This window comes from Colletotrichum spaethianum, assembly GCF_022836535.1.
Source record: "Colletotrichum spaethianum MAFF 239500 DNA, contig42, whole genome shotgun sequence".
Lineage (NCBI taxonomy): Eukaryota > Fungi > Ascomycota > Sordariomycetes > Glomerellales > Glomerellaceae > Colletotrichum > Colletotrichum spaethianum.
In genome coordinates, this window is record NW_026054812.1 from 190,520 (window position 1) to 210,235 (window position 19,716).

At 55.6% G+C, this 19,716-nt stretch overlaps 4 protein-coding genes and 1 non-coding gene across 5 annotated transcripts; 2 read left to right on the forward strand and 3 right to left on the reverse strand.

Annotated features, from left to right (window-relative positions):
• On the reverse strand, positions 1–2,829 carry ColSpa_11109 (uncharacterized protein; the record flags this gene model as incomplete). The annotated part of the gene is given in 2 exon segments (XM_049277321.1): positions 1–1,668; positions 1,684–2,829. 2 exon segments carry the CDS (start codon positions 2,827–2,829, stop codon positions 1–3), a joined length of 2,814 nt encoding a protein of 937 aa, XP_049133278.1.
• Positions 2,830–4,428: 1,599 nt separating this feature from the next.
• Positions 4,429–5,477, forward strand: ColSpa_11110 (coatomer subunit epsilon-1; the record flags this gene model as incomplete). Its single annotated transcript, XM_049277322.1, has 4 exons — positions 4,429–4,822; positions 4,878–5,020; positions 5,069–5,307; positions 5,369–5,477. The coding sequence occupies 4 exons, from the start codon at positions 4,429–4,431 to the stop codon at positions 5,475–5,477; spliced, it is 885 nt and encodes a 294-aa protein (XP_049133279.1).
• Positions 5,478–8,544: 3,067 nt separating this feature from the next.
• On the forward strand, positions 8,545–9,584 carry ColSpa_11111 (pdp3-interacting factor 1; the record flags this gene model as incomplete). Its single annotated transcript, XM_049277323.1, has 2 exons — positions 8,545–8,644; positions 8,713–9,584. 2 exons carry the CDS (start codon positions 8,545–8,547, stop codon positions 9,582–9,584), a joined length of 972 nt encoding a protein of 323 aa, XP_049133280.1.
• A 1,124-nt stretch (positions 9,585–10,708) lies between these two features.
• On the reverse strand, positions 10,709–13,305 carry ColSpa_11112 (uncharacterized protein; the record flags this gene model as incomplete). The annotated part of the gene is made up of 5 exons (XM_049277324.1): positions 10,709–11,914; positions 11,941–12,199; positions 12,265–13,070; positions 13,113–13,152; positions 13,220–13,305. 5 exons carry the CDS (start codon positions 13,303–13,305, stop codon positions 10,709–10,711), a joined length of 2,397 nt encoding a protein of 798 aa, XP_049133281.1.
• Positions 13,306–17,005: 3,700 nt separating this feature from the next.
• Positions 17,006–17,092, reverse strand: ColSpa_tRNA_294. Its single transcript is given in 2 exon segments — positions 17,006–17,040; positions 17,056–17,092. It is a non-coding gene; the product is annotated as a tRNA-Glu (tRNA).
• Positions 17,093–19,716: the final 2,624 nt, after the last annotated feature.

Consider the following 19,716-nt stretch of genomic DNA (forward strand, 5'->3'; position numbering starts at 1 on the left):
TCAGAACCAGTCAGCGTCGTAGCCAGGCTCAGGCGCAGGGGGGGCCGTAGCAGCGCGCTGGAAGCGACGATGCTTGCGCAGACTCTTGGTGAGAGCTCCGCCATCAGCGCTGGATTGACCACCGCCATTGCCGGGTTCGTTGCCACCGCTTTCGGCACTGGCAGTAGTGGGAACAACAGGAGCAGGACGGGTAGGGCAGGGAGGCACGTTGGATCCATCTACCGGGCCGGGAGGGCTGGGATACCCGTTCGGAGGAGCGGGGTACTCGGCCTCAGACATACCATAACTCTCAAGGAGCTGGCGGCGTTGGTCATCAGTAAGAGGGATGAGATTCATGGAGTCTGCCAGAGTAGTGTAGTTTGTCTGCTTGTAGGCGTAGCCGTACGAGAGAGCGCCTTCGTGGTAGCTAGAGTCGTTCCAAGGCTGATCCTGGACCTGGCCTTGGATGCCAGTTTCTGCTCCATTGCCACATTTCGAGCCACTGTCGGTGCAAGTAGTCGTGTACAAGTGGTCGTTCTCCTCTGAGAAAAAGTCGTCCAGCTCTGCCATTTTCTCGCCAGTGGTCATGAGGATTTGAGAGGTGGCTGGGGTGGGCGGCAGGGCTGTAGTGCCGGGCAGGCGAACGGTAGGCCGCTTCTGGTGAGCGGGAACGACTATGGTCTGGTGAGTGATATTCGAAGTGGCACCAGTGCTCCTCATTGTAGATCCATTGTTTAGAATGGAAACTGCCTCTTCAAGCAGCTTCTGCTTCTTCTCAGGCGACGCCTTGGTGAAGGCATCGTAGTCATCTTGAATGAGTCTCTGATACTCATCTGCAGTGAAGCTGCGACGTTGAGTTTCCTGGCTACTATCATCGGCAGGGGTGTTCGGCTGAATAGACTTGTTGCCGAAGTTGTTGAAATTCTTGTGAGTCTCATGGGCGTAGCTAGTACCGCTTGCAGTGCGGGCATGGGCTGAAGCAGGATCCGACTGACGAACACCGGCGCCTAGCTGAGCAGGATGAGCGTTGGAATTCTTCTTGTCGAGCTCGTAATCCGATTCGTCCTCATCGTTGAACTCGTACTTGTTTTTGGCACCGGCACGCTGGGCCTTGGGCCAGCTGAAGTTGACGGCGCTACGACCGCTGTGAGTGGAAGAACCGCTGGCGGTCCTGTTGCTGCCTTTGCCGAAGTCGACACCGAGAGCCGTAAATTCGCCAGTGACCATGCGATACTTGTTGGTGTTGATCTTAAGAGCATCAGGCAGCTGAGGGCTCTCAGCCTGGTTCGGAGTAGTTCTGTCGACGTCGGTATTCTTGTCTCTGCCAATGGTGGGCTGCTTCATGCGGGAGGGAATTCGAAGCGGAGCAGGCTTCATGGTGTGGGAAGCGATTGAGCGCGCGGCGTAAGCCTGCTCATCAAATTCGAGAGCGGGTTGCTTCTTCTTCTTCTGGCCGAAGCCTGGGACGATGTCCTCTTTCTTGATCTTTGTCTTGACGGCGTCACGAAGAGGCTTAGAATTCTCGAGATGGATGATTTTGCCCTCGGCGTGAGCAGCGTTGACAAGCTCATGGGCGCGCTTGTTTGAGTCGATACTACCCTTCTGAGCCTCGATAGCCTTGGCCTTCTTGATTTCCTCGGAATCGGAAAGCTCTTCATCGGAGACATGAAGGGAGGCTCGTACGCCTTTCTAGAACGTGTCGACCTCTTTCGGGTCTCTCTGAATGAAGGTGAATGATTCTTCGCCGTCTGTGACCTCAGATACGGCCGGCTGAACCGTCAACTTGGCAACTGACTGATTGACGGGCTGCAAGGTAGTAGGCTGAGTGGGATTCTTTCGATCGAAATCCTCTAGGAAGACTTTGGCAGCAGCCTGGTAAGACGGGGTGAGGTATTTGTTCAGATAGAACGGGTCGCCATCTGATGAACCGGTGCTCCAGTTATCGCTCTCAGAAGAATCATCGGCAAGTGTCTTGTTGTTTCCAACCCTGGCTGCCAAATTGCCGTGATCCTGGCCTGAAGTTGACTGGGTCTGCTGAACAGCAGGCTGAGAAATGGGTTGAGCAGTGGACTGAACTATCGGCTGAGTAGTTAACTGAGATGACTCGATGTTAGTTCCTGGAACATAATCGTCATCCGCAGCAGCCGGCGCGTCGGGGTCTGGAAGAGATCTCCAGTAGTCGATCTTGGAGAAGATGTCCGGATACTTCTCTCGAAGAGATAGCTCATTCCGAGGGCCCTGTTGAGTCTTGGACGACGTGACAGCTGGGGGAGAGTTAGAAATGGGGTTCTCGCGCTTGGTAGCCTTTTGAGCCTTCTTGTCGGCTTTCTTCTGCGCTTTCTTCTCGGCTCTTCGGGAGGCCTTGGTACTGGTCTGCGTTGTATCTCTTTTGGCACCCTGATTAGATGACTCTCCGGGAGCCTCGTCGAGGTGAGCAGCAATGACAGCCTCCTTGGCCTCGCGTTCCTCCTTGACAGATGGGTATCGCTCCTCGAGCGCGTCGGTAAGGGAAGCCAATTTGTTCCAGAGCTCAATCTTGGCGGCCTTCACCATGGACTCGCCTCCGTCCTTCTCGAGAGGAAGAATCTTCACCTCCTTGTCGATATGGGTGGGTGGAATGTATTCGTCGAGACAATGAGCAAGAGGCTCGCCCTTGAAGAACTCCTGCATTTTGAGGAGCTCGAGATCTATGTCGTCCTTGGCAGGTCTTTTGTCGTCGAGCTGAGAGGCTTGACCAGTCGGAAGCGAGGTAGCGGTAGCATCAATAGACTCGGCGAAGGAATCTTTGCCCTTGCCCTTGTCGACAACGGGCGAAGTGGGAGTGAGTTCATGATCCTTGGGATTCGCCATCTTTTCAGACTCTTCCAGAGTATCTCCAACGCCCTCAAATTTAGCCACCATGGCCTTGACTGAAGAAGCCGCTGATAACTGACGATTGCGAGGTAGAGGATGAGAAGGTAAGCCAGGAATGACGTCTCGATTGCGATGAATAACGCTCTTGCTCTCAGAAAGGTGAGAAGGAGAGTGGAGATTCTTGTCAGCCCGAGGAGCAGATTCTTCTTGGCGGAAGAAGGAAGAAGCTTTGCGACCGAGGTTTGCAGAAAACGAATCAGGGAAGCGGGCAATAGGCCTCTTTCGATTAAGAACACAAGGCTCTGGGTCGTCTCCGAGGTTGTCGAAGCCTCCTTCACGCAGCTCAAGCGGATCCATATCGTCGAATCTTCGTGGCAACTGGTCGAGCGGGTAAGATAAGTTGCCCGATACTTCACTTGCGACAAAATTGAAGAGCGCGTTGAGGGCGGTCTTCACGAAAGAGGCATGCCAGAAGACCTAGAACGAGCTGGCGGGAGATAGCAATGAACAGGATGAAATGCACCCACACCAAAAGAGGGATCCTCATGGGGAAGATCGATGAGTTAATTAATCCGTTCACTTGCGATAAAGAGTGAAGAGAGAAAGGTTGGGAATGTGAGAAAGTAACGAGAAGGTAACTGCGAATATGAGAGGTCAAAGGGGAGTGAAGCCAGATCGATTCGAGAGAGTTGTCTTTCTTGTAAAGACGGGGCGGAAGGCGTGCCTACTTTGATGGAAGGAGCAAGGTATCACAGTTTTGACTTCCCTCTTAGTTTTCACGGTATCCTATCTTCTATCTGAATAATATGTGTTGTCTGCTGAACAGAACAATCAGCTGCTAGGGCATGTTCAACCCCTGAATGCCATGGCCACTCTCATCGCGGTTGACTTCATCATCTGGAAAGTTCCGATAACCTGTTTATAGTTTCATGTGATAAAAACGAACCCGGATTTCTGTATGTTATGAGGACTTTTTTGCTGACCTGCTCATCCAGCTTGGAATTAGGAAGAAACCAACCTAGGGATGGTCCGACACTGGGCTGCATTCAGGCCGTTCAGCGACACCTCTCTATACCACGATCTACATGAGACCTAAAGTGTCTCTATGAATTGAAATAAAATTTAAAAATGTGTAGAAAATACTACCATTACACCGCTCGGCCATACCTGAATGCTGAGTACTATGCAAAGGATTCAGGAAGGAGCGGGATAGGGTAAAACAAATACAAGACTACCTGGTGCAAGTACGGCACAATGTAGACCCTGTATATAATGTTGAAGGTTTAAAAAATAAACAAATTGAATTGACACTCAGAAGATATTTCAAGCTTCATCCTGATGAAAGCCCATGTTGACGGGCTGTGTTCATGAGGTGCCTGCCGTCTGGATGGTGTTGTTGGTATGGCTGAACGTCAAAGCGCACAGACCACTCGCAGGGTCCACCTTCCCGGCCGGCATCCTCCGTGCCTTCTCAGGGTTCCACGTTGCTCAAAGTGCCCCCACACGAGTTAAGTGATCAAGGGGAACACATCGCAGCTGGCCATCGTTTGGCATCAACAATCAACGACGAAGCAACACCCTAACGAAACCGCCAAGATGGACCCCTACTCTGCCGAAGGCGAATTGATCAATATCCACAACCACTTTCACCAGGGACAGTACCAGGAGGTCATCGACTATGACACCTCTGCCCTGTCCCCCGAGAACGAGCTTCCCGCCCGCGTCCTGGTCCTCCGCGCCCGCATCGCCCTCGGCCAAGCTGAGGATGTCCTCGCCGACGTCCAGGGAGAGAAAGGGCCTGAGTTTGTAGCCCTCGGTGCCCTCGCTGAGAGCGCGCTCGGCAAGACGGATTCCGCCGTGAAGACGATCGAGAAGCTCGCCGCTTCCGAGGGAGAGAATGCCACAGTCCAAATTGTTGGAGGCACAGTTCTGCAGGCTGCGGGCAAGTCAGAGGAAGCGCTTGCGCTGCTGTCGCAGCACCAGGGAAGCCGTACGTTTGTCACCTACAGCTGATGGGATGACATGTGCTAATGTGTGGTATATAGTTGATGCTGTCGCCCTGATCGTTCAGATTCACCTCCAACAGAACCGCAACGACCTCGCCCTCAAGGAGGTTACCGCCGCCAGAAGATGGGCACAGGACAGCTTGCTGGTTAACTTGGCCGAGTCGTGGGTTGGTTTGCGACAGGTACGATAACTACACTCCGGGCCTACGGGCAATACTAAAGGATAACAGGGCGGAGACAAGTACCAACAGGCTTTCTACGTGTTTGAGGAGCTCGCGCAGGCGCCAGCGACATCCTCAATTGCGACTCTCGTTTCGCAGGCCGTTGCAGAGCTGCACCTCGGCCGGACAGAGGAGGCACAGGCTGCATTGGACCAGGCCCTTGCGAAGGATGCCAACTACGCCCAGGCCATCGCTAATCTGCTAGTGTTGACGGTTATCTCGGGCAAGGATCCCAAGGAGTTCACAGAGTAAGTTCCCATGCTTTCCTCAAAGAGGCGCTGAGACGACTGGCTGACCACGTGGGCACAGAAAACTGAAGGCGGCGGACCCCCAACACCAATTCCTTGTGGACCTGGAGGAGAAGAGCGCGCTTTTCGACAAGGCGGCGACCAAGTACAGCGCCAAGGTGTCGGCATAGGCTGTGGAGTTGATGTACTGCTGATGAGGCATAATGTTAGGCGTACGGTTTAGAGGAACTCAAATGGATACAACGGCTCGGAAAAGCGCAACGAGACCACCCGAATTACTACCCTTCCGCTTGAAGATACCCATCCCTTCGTCCTCGCTAGAAGCCGATTCTTTGCCATTTGCGCGCGACCCCACCCACGCCAACAGTGATCAGCATGGGCTCGAAGGGTCCATTGTTTCGCCGGCATTATCTGGCCAGCTGCTTCGTTCTGCGGCATGTATGATGAACCACGCGGAATGATAGGAGCCCGGGCTTGGAAAGGCCGGTTGATTGAAGCCGCCCAAGGTAACGGATCGGTGGCTTTGAACATCGGCAGATTGACATCATGGCCTCCTATTCCTCACTAGTACCAGACGCCAGCCGAACAGCAGCGCCTCTCCGCCTGAGTCAGGGCTCGCTTATAGCAAGTACACGTTCGTGGGAAGACATCGTTGACTAGGGCTTACCTGTTGGACTACCCAAACGAATGCATGGTCTAAGTTATTGCTGACGGAGCAAGTTACCCGCCAGGGACTAAGTCAGCACGATGGAGGACAGCCCAAATGTTGCCACCATCTTTCGGACCGCACAGCATCAAATTTTTGTCTTGTCGGTCTGGCATTATGGAGCCGAGACGAGGCGTCCAGGGTCATCTTGCGTCTGTTCGCGGGGCTCAAAGATTTCGAGATCCAAGACGGCATAATGCAGCCACACTAACACGATATGACGAACTTTTTGGGGAACGACTTCAATAGTCCCACAGGCACATGCAAATACTCTCCGAGGGGTTACGTAGATCCTCCATCGTCATGGGCTACGATATGTTGACAACGACAACAGCGGGCGAGGGATTCGATGTGGTTGAAATCGCTGATAAGAGCCCCTCATGTTGGAGTACGGGATCCTACTGGTCTGGTTCACCTTTACACAACGCATGCCTTTTGTGTTCACCGCCAAAAGGAGGCATGGGTGTCGAACGTCTAGGTAGTAGAGAGGGATGCCTCTCATGCAGTTGTTGGCAAGGTTTCTTGTGGTGGGTGCGAGGCCAGCGGGAGACCAGACGAAGACGAATAGAAAGCCCGGGCCGCTGCAGATGAGATGGATTCATTGGAGGTTTGTTTGCCTCCCACCCTCCCCAACATCCCCGGCCTGGACTGTTTCGATCTGGGTTTCCAAGCCCCTTTCGCAATGCATATGCGGTCTCCACGGGCCTTGGGCTAGGCGGGCTGGAGTGCAGCAACAGAGCAGCAAGACGAGTCGGACGAAACGACAAAGGCAGCTAAACATGGTGCCATGGTAGCCTGCAGCGCGTTGCTTTCGCGTTACGACAAAGTTACTCGGCTAGCGTACCTTGAAGGCTAAGTGCATGTACTGAAACCCCAGGTCGGACGTGAACATGGGCATTTCTCAGCAAAAAGATGGTAAAGAGCCCCACCGAGGACAGAATGACATCATCAGGTGTCGTAGCCTGGATCTGGCCGTTTTCTTCGATTCCTCGATTTTCCCCCCAGCTGCCAACCAAAATGCCACATGCCTTTCCCCCCTCGCCAAAGACGGTAGCCAAAGGACCTGGAATGACCGGGCCCCATTTTTTGCGCATCCTTGCATTCATCATGGAAGCGCCGCCAGTTCATCTACACTACACTACATGCAGTCAAGTTCCTGGCGTCCTCGACTTAGACTTTCTTTCAATCCGCTGCTTGCTCACCCAGCTTGGCGCACGCAGTGGAGTGGCTATCTAGATGGAGTATCCGCCCGCGGTGGCATGTCGTCAGGCCCCGATGGCCATATGTGCTCTCCCGTTCCCCTCTGTGTACCAATGCGGCCAGGCTTATGGAAATGTGGTCGTCCGGGGCTGGAATCTTCTGTTCGGTCGGCAACTTGGGACGGATGTATCATGTCGCCTCCCGATCCCCCGCTTGAGCGGATGGAGGTGCGCGCTGGCCCAAATATCGGATTCAGCAGCCATCTATCGGCCGGGACGGTGGGTGTCTGGAACAGTCGGAAACGGTTTGATTTGGCCACATTGTTTCTGATTGCTGATGGATGTTCACAGCCAGATCTGTCAGTCCATAAGGGCCCGTTCCGCGTCCGGGGTGTTTGGAGAAGTTTCTCCTGGCGATCAGCACAAGAGGCTCTGCAAGCCTATGGGACTTCGTTGTTGTAAGGCTCCGAGTGGCCAGTCCGCCGCATTGAACACATCCCATTGTCGAGACACTGCCGGCCGTCTTTCCGGAAGGTGTGGGAGTGTGGCGACCTACCAGCCTTCCTCTCTACCCACACGTGTAGCTCTTCTGAAAACCCAGAGCCGATAGCAGGCCGGAGAGAAGGCCACCCAATCATCCTGGTGAATCAGGTCCCGTCTCTTCGACGGCGCTAAATCCCCCAATTGGGCATGGTCCGGAAAAGACAGATGCCTACGAATCTGCGAGACGCCGTCATCGTATGTAGCCTCCGTCGGCGACTGGCAGTCTGCGGTGCGCGCGTTCGACGCCGTCCGAGTCGGCGTCTTTCAGCCGCTTGCTGTTGTACATTGAAGCGTCCCGGAAGCGGCTTTCCCATCCCCTCGAGAGCGGAGTCGTGTCGCGAACGCGCAGGCTGGCTGGCCTTGGCCTGGCTGCACACTTTTCCCATGGTTGATCTTGCTCATGCACATGCAGACTGGCGCGCACTGACGTCCGCTCCCGTATTTTGCAGAGAGGACGGGGGCAGGGGGGCAAGCAAAACGACCATTTTACCTTTCAGGGCGTCATCGTGAAAGGACCAGATGGCTGGCTGTGCGCCTTTTTCCTTCTTTTTGCCGCTACGGCTCCCGGGTCGACATTTTGGCGGCATCGTGTGCGTGTGTGTAGGCATTGACTTCTATTAAAGCTGAACACCTCCCGTCGAAACTGGTTCGTGACAACTCTAAATACCCAGCACTTTCAGACTACAATCACCAGACTACATATAGTATTTACATACTTCTATACAAACTTCATCGCCGTCCCACTCATACTACACTACTACCCAATTCACCACCAAAAAAGCCCTCACAATGCCTATCGCTATCTCCCCTGCCACGGTCAAGGCCGCCGCAGAGGCCGGCCTGCCCTCCGTCACCGAGAACAAGAAGCGCAAGATCATCTGCTTTTCAGGTACGATTGACAGCCGTCAACCCCACCACCTTTGCTCTTCACCATTCACTAATAAATCATCTCTCTAGACTTTGACGGCACTATCTTCATGCAGGACACTGGTCACATCCTCTTCGACAACCATGGCTGCGGCTCCAAGCAGCGCGAGGTCCTCGACGAGCAGATCAAGAGTGGCGAGCGTTCCTTCCGCGACGTCTCGGAAGAGATGTGGGGGTCCCTCAACGTTCCCTTTGACGACGGCTTCGAGGTCATGGAGAAGACGCTCGAGATCGACCCGGCCTTCCAGGAGTTCCACAAATTCTGCATCGACAATGAGATCCCCTTCAACGTCATCTCGGCCGGCCTGAAGCCCATCCTCCGCCGCGTGCTCGACACCTTCCTTGGTGAGGATGCCTCGTCGCACATTGAGATCGTCGCCAACGACGCCGAGATTACCGATGATGGCTCCGCGTGGAAGCCCGTCTGGCTCCACGACAACGAGCTCGGCCACGACAAGGCGCTTTCCATGGGCGAGGCCCGCGAGCAGGCCGAGATGGCTTGCGAGGACGGCACGATCCCGCTCATCGTCTTCATTGGCGACGGCGTCTCCGACCTTCCCGCGGCGCGCCAGGCCGACGTGCTCTTCGCCCGCAGGGGTCTGCGGCTCGAGGAGTACTGCGTCGAGAACGACATCAAGTACATCCCGTTCGACACCTTTGCCGACATCCAGAAGGAGATCCAGCGCATCCGGGCCGAGGACGACAAGAAGACGGGCGGCAAGGGCATGCCCGCGGCCTTCAACCCGCGCGCCAACATGTGGCGCCGCATGTCGAGCAAGAGCGCCATCCCCAGGATGGTGGCCATCACCCCCGCCGAGGAGAAGATGTTCCTCTGGCCCGACGTCTTCAGCGTCGCGTCGCCGAGCATCGAGAAGGCCAACGTCGCTCCCGTCTTTGCTTAGACGTGTCTTGTCTAGGACATTTCCTCTTGAATTTCTTTACCTTTTGTGGCTTCAAATGTATACGATGGAATGCATAGCGTGCGCGTGTCAATCTAGTGGGGTTTGGATTCAATGGTTCGGGGCGTCTTGGGTTCGGGGCAATCGGGGCAAACCAGAAGGGTTTACACAAGATTCGGAGAAGTCTATCAACGTTCTAAACATCTCTAGATAGAGGATAAAATCAGAACTATTTTGTCATTTCACAACGCGTCCCATCATCTTGTGTCGGCTCTTTCGCTATACTGAGAACTTAAAAATGTGTGCTGTTGACCCAGGTGGATCCAGTTCTCTAGCAGAACAAACTTTGGTGTTGACGACTCGACGCGTTCGGGCACTCTCTTCTTTCATTACGACGGTATTGACGGGCTAGGTCTTGGCCGACTCGGCATTCACTACTAGATAGACACAGTCACCAGTCTAAACAGCCACATCCGGTCAGAGACATCACCCGAACATTAGAGAAGCTTCCAATACCGAAAGTGAGGTACAAGCAAAACCCAATCGACAGCACACCGGTCCTCGAATTCGTGCCGTGGTAAAAAGCCTCTTGTCAAAACATTTCCATTCGTCTGAAGCCCTCGTCCAGAGAGGTTCTCTGTATCTGTGTCTCTGTCTCCCCTTGACCAGCCAAGCAAAACACTAGGGGTATAAACCGTACTACAGCATCCGTAACCGTCGCGCGTCACCCTTCATATATACCATGCCCGTACCTTTCCATCCCATATCATCCAGCGCCTTACCGTGTAACCAATCCGAGTGCCTGTCTTTATGCACGTAGTAGATACAGTCAGCTGTCCGAGTGGGCTTTGCCTGCCACGCTGATCCGTATCCGTCCCCCCACCCCTTATTGTCATCTAGGAAGGAAAAATAAACACCACAGAACACCAACCCCAACCCCGTATTAACACCATTACAATGCTCCCCAGATGCAAACTTTTGGATGCAGAGATATGTACAACTGAGTAGGAAAAGAAACAGAACAGGAACAAGAAACAAGAACATGGGCTGTGTGTGTGGAAGCCAGAAGCGCCCGATGAGCAGCAGCCAACGCAGTAGACGCCGCGGGCAAGGGACGCGGCCGGCGTCTAGGCGTACCCCTTGGCGGGATCCAGCACGCTCACAGCCTGGCTGGAAAACGTGGCGTGGCCGAAGGTGGTCTCGACATCCTGCTCGACGACGCCCCACGCGACTTTCCTGTACGCCGCACCCACGTCCCTCGCAGGGCGGTGGCACCGCGCGCTGATGACGGCCGAACAGCTCCCGCCCCGCAGCACAAGCGGGTTGCCCGCCTTCTCGCCGTCGACGCTCGTCGGCGAGGGGTCTGCGCGCCGGAGACCCACGCCGAGGACCAACGCCGCGATCAGGACCATCAGGACCAAAAAGACGAGCAGCCCGACGCCGCTAAAGCCAATGCCGTTGATCGGGGCGGGGTACTGCTTGTCCTTGACGGCGGGGAGGACGTCGATCGAGACCATGACAACGGCGTTGCTCAGCACAAAGCCCGCGGCGGCAAAGAGGCCCAGGAGGAGCCAGGAGTATGGGCGCGGGAGGGTGAGGTAGAGGGAGGTCGTCTGGGCGCCGTGGGGACGTCCGGAGCTGACACGGAGGGGGAGGGCGATGCCAGGCAACGCGTACTGGCTCATCTCGTGGGAGAGGAAGTAGGACGACAGCAGGGCGTTGGTAGAGAGGTAAAGGGCCGCAAGGAGGAGGTGGGGGAGGGCGGCGATGATGGCGACGCCCGCGCGTCCGCCACTGTTGGTGAGGGGATATATCTCGTGGGGGCCGGCGCTGCCGAAGGGGCTGAGAGACGATGCCGGGCCTCGGGCGAGGGTAATGCCGAGGGCTGCAGCGGCGAGACCCGTGGGCAAGATCCAGGTGATGAGCCAGGATGTCCAGGTGGTCAGGCTCGGGGTTTGGAGCCAGAAGTGGTCTCGAGAGGTCCAGTATTTCGCCTCGCGGTACCCCCACCGCCCTTGCTTGACGTCCGTCTTGTCGAGGAGGCAGATGCCGCGGGTGGTATGATCGGGCTGTGTGATAAAGGAGGCGAGGGCGTCGCCGAGGGTGACGATAGGCTCGAAGCCGGTGAAGAAGTAGACGGCGCCGATGGCGGACACGGAGACGAGGTTGAGGATGGCGACAACGCCGAGGAGCGAGCCGTTGAGAACAACGTCGCAGGACTGGGAGGACTCGGGGCGCGCGAGGCAGTAGTCCACCGAGGAGCTGTTGATCCTGATCCGCGAGGGATCGGACGGGTCGATGAACTGCGCGAGGGAGGAGCCGGACTTTTGCGTCTGCACGAGAGAGTTCGTGGGGCCACGACGTCGGTCACGAGGACGACGGCGCTGAAGTCAGACTGGAAAGTGCCACCAAACTGCGCCGCGCAGGCGGCGTTTGTGAGGTTTGTCAGGTCACCGCGCGAGGCCTGGTCTTGGAGGACGAGGATGTCGGACCGCAAGAGGCCGCCGGCGTTGGTCTCCGACATGTTGCTGAACTGGCCGGCCGTGAGGAAGTCTCGGGTGACGAAGACAACCTGCTGGTCGAAGGCGGGTTGCGTCGAGAAGATTACGGCATTATAGCTGATGAAGGTCAGTGGTGAGGCCCATCAAAGGAAAAGATTCGACGACGACGGGGCGCAATGTACATTACTTGGGTGCTGACGGCCGCCAGCATAATGATGACCGTCATGATGACCCGCGGTTTCGAGACGAAACGCAGGTTCCTGAAAGAAGGGACCCCGATGTCGAGCCACCGCCTCCCATCGTGTGCCATATCGACCTCGATGCGCGTGGGACTGCTCAACACCTGAAACACGTAGTTGGCCGCCGACAGCAGCACGACGGTGACAACGTTAATGGCGACGAAGACACCAATCTTGATGTTGCTCGCGGCCGCGCAGTCGCCCTCGAAGATGCGGCTCTCGCCCCTGATCATGCCGACGACCACGAGGGCGAGCACCAGGCACACGATGGCGACGATAAGGATGAAGAAGCCAATGACGATGTTCAACGCGATGCCGGCCCTCCATCCCGACTTCATCCGGTCGAACGTGCTTCCCGACCTCCTCTTCTCGTCCGGTGGCAGCATCCGCTCCAGGTCGTCGTTGGCGGCGACCGTCGAGAGGGTGTTTGTCGTGGCCTCCTCGTAAAAACCCTGTGCGCCACTTTCGTGTATGGCGCCGCGTACATTCGCCTCGAGCGTTTCGGGGCTCTGCGTCTGTCTCCGGCGCTCTTCTCTCCTGCGCGCCATGGTTTCGGGCGTCTCTCCTCTGATGTAGTTGATGATGTAGTCTGGGACGATGTTCTCAAGAAGCGTGGCCGTCGAATTACGTTTTCCGGGCGCCCAGGTCGCTCGTCTCGGGGGGTCCTTTGGCGGAAAACTCTGCGGGTCCGGGAAACTCCCGGTGAAGCCAGTGAAGGGTCGCGACGACGCAACATCGGAAGCGGAGCCCTGGTGTCGCAGAAAGGGCCATTGCACCGTCTGTCTGCTTACCGTGCTCTCCCTCTGGTGTGATGCTTGCTGCTCGGGAACTCTGTCTGCTGTTAGTTGTCGGCGAAAACTCAAAGGCGGAACACGAGAGAGCGCGGAGTCGGACGAACCTCTCTATCCTTTCGACGGCGCCGTTGTCGTCCCAAACATATCTGTAGGACGGCCCATGATCTCTGGGTGGGATTACAACCTCCATGACCTCACGGAGGACAGCAGCGCAGGGTCGTTCGCGCGGCACATAGACATGAAGAGATTAAAAAGAAGAAGAAGAAAGAAGGAGTAGACGAGGGCGATGCCGGTATTGTCGTAATATGAATAACGGGTGGTGTGGTATAGTTCCGTAAGCCGATCAATGCAGGACGGGCGGGCAGCAACGGGAGCCGAAAGAGTGTAGGCCACGAAGTGCGTATGTCTGCAACAAACTTCTTTTTTTGTTCCGTCTCGTCTAGAACAGCCAAAAAATACAAAACAGAACAGAGTTTTAGAGTGACGTGCAACTGACACGTTTGGTGAAGGAGGAGGAAGGGAAAGGGAAAAGGCCATCCCATGGCCGAGCGCAAGGGTTTGCGATCGTCTTGTATATGTCAGAGGGCTTCGTCCGACCTCTCAGACGGCTGGTCTGGGCGCGGGAGAGGCGGCCGTGACAGGGGCATAAGAGACCGATTGTTGGACTAAGGGCATGGGCAGATCATAAGCAGGGGAGGGGCCATGTTTGTTTGGAAGCGGAGGGGGGAGGGCCTTGTTTCGTGGTAGTGAAGGATTCGAGACTACACTACCTAATATGAGGGCTCTCTTGATGCGGATGGGATGGGATGGGGTGAGCCGTGGTGCAGACCAAGGATGACGAGATGGTAGGGAGGGCAGAATGCGACCTAGGGCCTCTGGATAATGCCCGATGGTGGAGGAGGGAGGGGTGACGACGTCGGGAAGGGACCAGGGATGTTGGCGGCATGTGCTTTGAGATGCAAGATGAGATGGCAGCCCTTTCGGCGCTTGGAAAGCGACTCAGCCCGGTCCGCTTTCTCGCTTCCGGGCACTACGATGGATTGGACGAGATGAACACAAGGGATGGAGGATGGATCGTCTCGGTGCCAGAACCAAGACGGTGACCGTGCTGCCTGAAAGTGGTGCGAGAAGGGTGGCTGAGCCGTGGATGAGACGATGAGATGAGCTTTTGGGATCGGGTCTACTACGTCTGAGTCGAGGGTCAAGCCATGACCGATTCGATAGTCGGCGGATTCGAGACGATAGAACGGGTGGAGGGAAAGGCCAAGGCATTGATCTCTTTGACGTGCGTGCTATCTGTCCTGTCTGTCCGACATTGTCTAACAATGACATTGTTTTCTTTTCGACGTTTGAGAAGAAGAGAATCCGAAAATCGGTTAATGCATGCATGCATGGCTGGCAGCATGGCGGCGGCGAGTCACTGACGGTACGTTTTGACAAGGCTCGAGCGTTTTTCCTTCTCTTTCCTTTTCTTCTTCCTCTTTCGGGATGAGGAGCGAGACCAAGCGGCCAGACTGCCACCGCCGCCGCCGCCGCCGCCCAAAGCGTCTAGACATGGGAGATGGCCGATCCGGGAACTACGGCGGCGGGTTGGCTGAAGAGAGGGCCCGTTGTGTGGGAATCCGACTCGGGCTCGACCACGTTGGGACGCAACGAGTGGACCACGGCGAGCATGGAAGTCATCCGTTGCCGTTTCAGACCAACAAGCTCAAATTACGTCCCCATAAGATTGCTCGCTACTCGTGTCCCGAAAGGAATGGATGCAGGCTCCAACTACCGGCATGTCCTGGGAAGAAACGGCGAAACGATGAACGATGGGGACCGGGGTGATGACATGTCTGCGCATGCGTCCCTCGAGGGCTTCCTTCTTGCAGGGGGTTAGAGTAGTTTAGGTAACCAACATCCACAACTGGAGCAAGTGCGAGGGACGGTGGTGCCGGTGCATAGCTCGCTCTGTTACAGATGCGACCAATCAGCTGTCGCTCTGCCGCTGTGCATCTGCCGTCTTTAGAAATCGGGCCTGTTCCTCTCTTGTTGAGGGTCCGGAATGTCTCTGAGATGTTTCTTGATCTGGCGGCCAAAGAGCCATCTATCAAACAAACCACGATTTCTTGGTTCTGCCTGACTATTGGTGAATCACTCGAGATCAGGAGCAAAATATCACACAACTGATCCAAAGCCACACCCGTAAAAGGGGGCACTGTCTCCCTCCACAGCAAGCCTCGCTGTTCCACCCTTGGAAGGCATGATCGAGTCCATCTTGGCAACACCCAGCAAGAAAACCTCGATCGTTCATGCAAACCCGCAAGACACCGCAGAGACCATAAAAGCCTGGAACCTGGCTTCCCCATTACCCTTGCCACTCAAGTCCGATCATCCCTACCGCATATCCCCCTCATCCCTCCATCTTAACCCCCTTTCAAGACCTCAAGCCCCCTCGTCAAGAGTCCCTAAAGACCATGATTCGGCCGGGCGTGCGAGGGCCAGTGGAAAGAGAGAATAGCACCACACACACTTTCATGCGTTGAACCCACCACCACATCCAGGGTTTTGCTTGGTTCACCGGGTCTCGAGAGGCCCGGTCTCGCTGGTTGAAGAAATGGAAAATTGAGAAAAATTGTCCGTCGAACCATATGTCGCGACGCTATAGAGCCAAAGCAACAGGCCATGCTTCCCTCCATCCCGGCCCAAGGCCTTGCGTCGTTCTAGAAAAGGCAAAACTTTCTCACAGCCTCACCCTGCGCGCATTGAGTTCTTGACCAGAGGGTCATTAAAAGGTCGTCAAGAGACGAACCCTTCCCTTCCGTCCCTCACCCACAGGGCCGGGAAACCTTGGGGGACCCGTCCGAACGTCGACGGCCCCGAATTCAATTAAACGACCAGCAAGTCGCGCGAACCCAACTAGCAGAGAGGCGCGCACGTTCGCGGCGCCAGTGTCGTAATGGCATAGAATCCGCCCGCTGCTATCTCAATCCTCAAATCTCCTCCTGTCTCCACCCGTTGCGACCGCCATCACCATCCTCGACTTTGCCCACCCAAGTGGAAAGGTTCACTGGTGGGATGCATGGTCAAAGGTCTCGGGTAAGACATGGACGTCCGCTGCCTTGACCTGTTTGGAAGGTTCGCGACCGAGGACCGCCTATAATGGACGATGCTACCATCTCACCAACAGGATTGGCTTTGTCGACCAGCTACTCATCGCAACGGTGAGCCGTAAGCTCTGCCCTCCCCTCATCGATGACGCCTCACCGACGCAATCTCTCGATAACACGGCCGCGGTATACCGTCGCCAAGGTGTGGATTGTTTCCTCTGCGCTGACTGTCACCTCCGTCAGCTCTGGGGTAGGAGGGCTAGCGGCTCATTATGAAACGACGGCAACCGTCAAGTGCGTCCTGCTGGTCCTGTTAAGCTATGGGCATCTTATATCACTCGCACGACATCTTACCTGCCAACCCGTCAGCCTGAGGATCGGCGGCGCCATCGGCCTACCTGAATTATGCGGTGACACATGGGCCGACAAGTTGACGGACTGTAATTGATGACGGGCGGCCTGTGCACTTTGACGTATGGGTGCTAGCATCGATTGCCATGCGCAGATTGCTTCTTCTTGGTTGGCTTGGAAGCCTGACTGGTCTGTTCTCGGACACGGACGTGCCACGACGATGACAAAAGTGACTTGAAGAGCTCCGTGTCGAACTGCAAGAGTGACTTTGTTTGGATGGAACTGCCGGACGTCCAGACCTGCTGGGTACGTCCAACTGGAAGAGAAACACCAAACCAGAAGAAATAGGATGCAAAAAAGGATTGATCAATCAGTCAGTCAAAGAAATAGAGTCCAGCTTTGAAGACTGCATGGGAAATCAGTCCAGAAACTTAAAAAAAACTGATGTTCCGAAACCGAGAATCGAACTCGGGGCTATGCCTAACCTCTCATGGAGATGAGAGGGCATCATGTTGGCCACTACACCATATCGGATGTTCATGGAATATTTGGCGACGTATGGTGATAAGTACCAAACACCAATCATTCCAGTCCCCGTCGATAAAAGAGCACTGCATTCAACTGCCAATACTCACCCTTCCAATACCAATCGCTCACATTTTCTCGTCCGAAATCTTTCCCAATAACTACACTGCTTCAGTAGGAGACAAATAACGTAGTTGGGTCATCGAGCCGGCAGATTCGGTCAAGCGCCGATCAAACAATGGTTGATGGATCCCACGGTCAGGCTATCCTGCTGCACGTTACAAACACCAACACTGACAATTCGGCGCACGCCCATTGCATCAGAAACCTGAGCGAAATGTCAGCATTTCCCAGCCGCTTGGGAGACAAGCATTGCAGTTCTGGAACGCTTGGAAAGCCGATCCGCCTCTTGTCCCCGTCCTTGCGAAAGAGCAGCCTGCTTTGCCTTGCTTGACACGGCCAAAAGCCCTGACTGCAGTTTCGTCGTTAGCCGATAGCGACAGTGAATCAGGACAACTGCTCAAAGACCTGTGGGCCTACGATTTTCTTAGCATGCAGCCTCTATGTATCCAGCCTCAGGACACAGCATGGATGCGACCGCCGGCCCCAATCGGTATCTTGGAACTGGTCCTGGGTACTGTGAGTACCGTGGGAGTGGTACAGTTGGGAGTGAGTGAGAGAAGGTTCGCCAGGTCGCACATCGTCGCAGCAGCAGCATTCGCAGAGCTTCGGCCTCCACGGCTCGGAACGTGGAGCTCCACGGCAGCCTCACTCGGCTCTTGGACAAGGTCTACGAATGACGACGGACCTGCACGCAGAAAGAGTCGTCGGAGCTCCAGTGCTGCAGCCCCCACGACCCTTGTTGTGCCTGGATAAGAAGAGTAAAGTCCTATGTCCCCGGATTTGGCAGGTCGTCCGTCCCTCTAGGTTTCCTGAGGATTCCGTCGGGAATGAAAGTCGGGACAGGCTCGGGCGGAGCTCCGATCCGAAGCGGCCCCTCCACTCCATGTCTGCCTGCCCTTCTCAGACACCCTCAGCTCGGGTCCTCCTGCCTCTCTGCCTGGTGACTGCAATGCAGTGTGTCGTCCTACTATGTACGCGTGTGGTGCAACTACTATACACGTGCAACTGCCTTGGCCCCGACCCTGGCCATCCATCCCATCCGAGAGACTGGCCCTGGCGATCGCCCACTTGTGGCTGGTGTCGACGCCCCTCATCCCTCCGCTGGGGCCTGTACATCAACAGCCCAGTTTGGTTGCTCATTCTCCATCGCCAGCACGCAAGCAGTGACGTATCGCCATCAGTGTCAAACGAGCCCGCCGCCCCTCTCTACTGTACGTCGTCACTACCGTCGACGACCCCGGCGCAGTTACGTCGATGTTGGCACATGCAGGCTGTGTGTACTTTGACAGAAACAAACGCACTCAAAGTGAGCAGTTTGATGCCGGAAAGGAATTCAACATGGGGGGATTCAACGGACGGCAACTTCGCCAACAGCTAACAAACGTCCCACTACCACCCTCTCAACGAGGAATCCCCAATCCCCCGCCAAACAGATGAGCAACCAACCACAACTAGGCAGCATGTACTAGGCAGCCTGTGCTAGGCAAGCTCTTAATCTAGATTGGGGACATTCGGTGCCTACAGAGGTCCAGATGATCAGCCAGGTCAGCCCAGCCGTGGGACCCCTTTCGCCTTTTGCAGGTTCCGGACCACCAACGCCCACCCGTCCGTGGTGCCATTCAGCACAGCCACAGGCCTCGAATCGCACGTTTTCCCTACCACCATCTGCCCGTCAGATTGCACCAGATTCACCCAGTTGCTTACTTTGTCTCGTCTGCCATTGGCTACAAACCATGAACTGCTGGTCTCCGAGCTTCCCATTGGATAGTCTTGGCTGTGGCGGCTCTCCTCTTCGACGGTGGATAAGGGTGGACGTATGCCAGCCGGGCTGCTCATTGCTCACTGCTCACTGCCCAAGGGCCCAAAGGGGGGCAGAGTTGGGACTCGCCGGGCCAGTCAACGGGCGGTTTCTTTGCGCTGCAAATGCAGCGAGTCACACACAATCTCCCCCCATGTCGGCCCTCGTCCGTTTTCTGCCCTTTGTGACGCCAAATCGCATGTTTCGCGCCCCCCCCCCCCCCCCGGACGTCGATTTGGGCCCAGCTTGATAGGTGTCAACGCTGGATACTTTGTGATTGTACCGGTGGGCTCCGTACAGATCGACCTACAAGTCGAGAGAGGGAGCAGGGAGACACAACAGGAAAAAGGGACCCCTGGTACCTGGTGTTAGTTGGTCTTTTCCCACGACTTTTCCCAGCCCAAATATAATGCAGCCCGTCTGCCACCCCTCTTGACCTTTCGTCTCCCATTTCCTGTTTCCCATTCTCCCATTCAAGGATTCTAATAATAAACCAACAAGACCATTAACACGTCCACGCCCTTACCGTCTCTGCCACCCAAGGACGCGTGTCGAGAACCCCACAACCAACTTGAACCCGGCTCGCCTCAGCCTCACTCGGCTCTTATACAAGACACACACGACCACCTTCCGTCGTCAACTATACCAGAGAAGCTCCCGTCTCATACAGCCAGCAACCAAACATTCACACTTCAAACCACACGCATCCAAA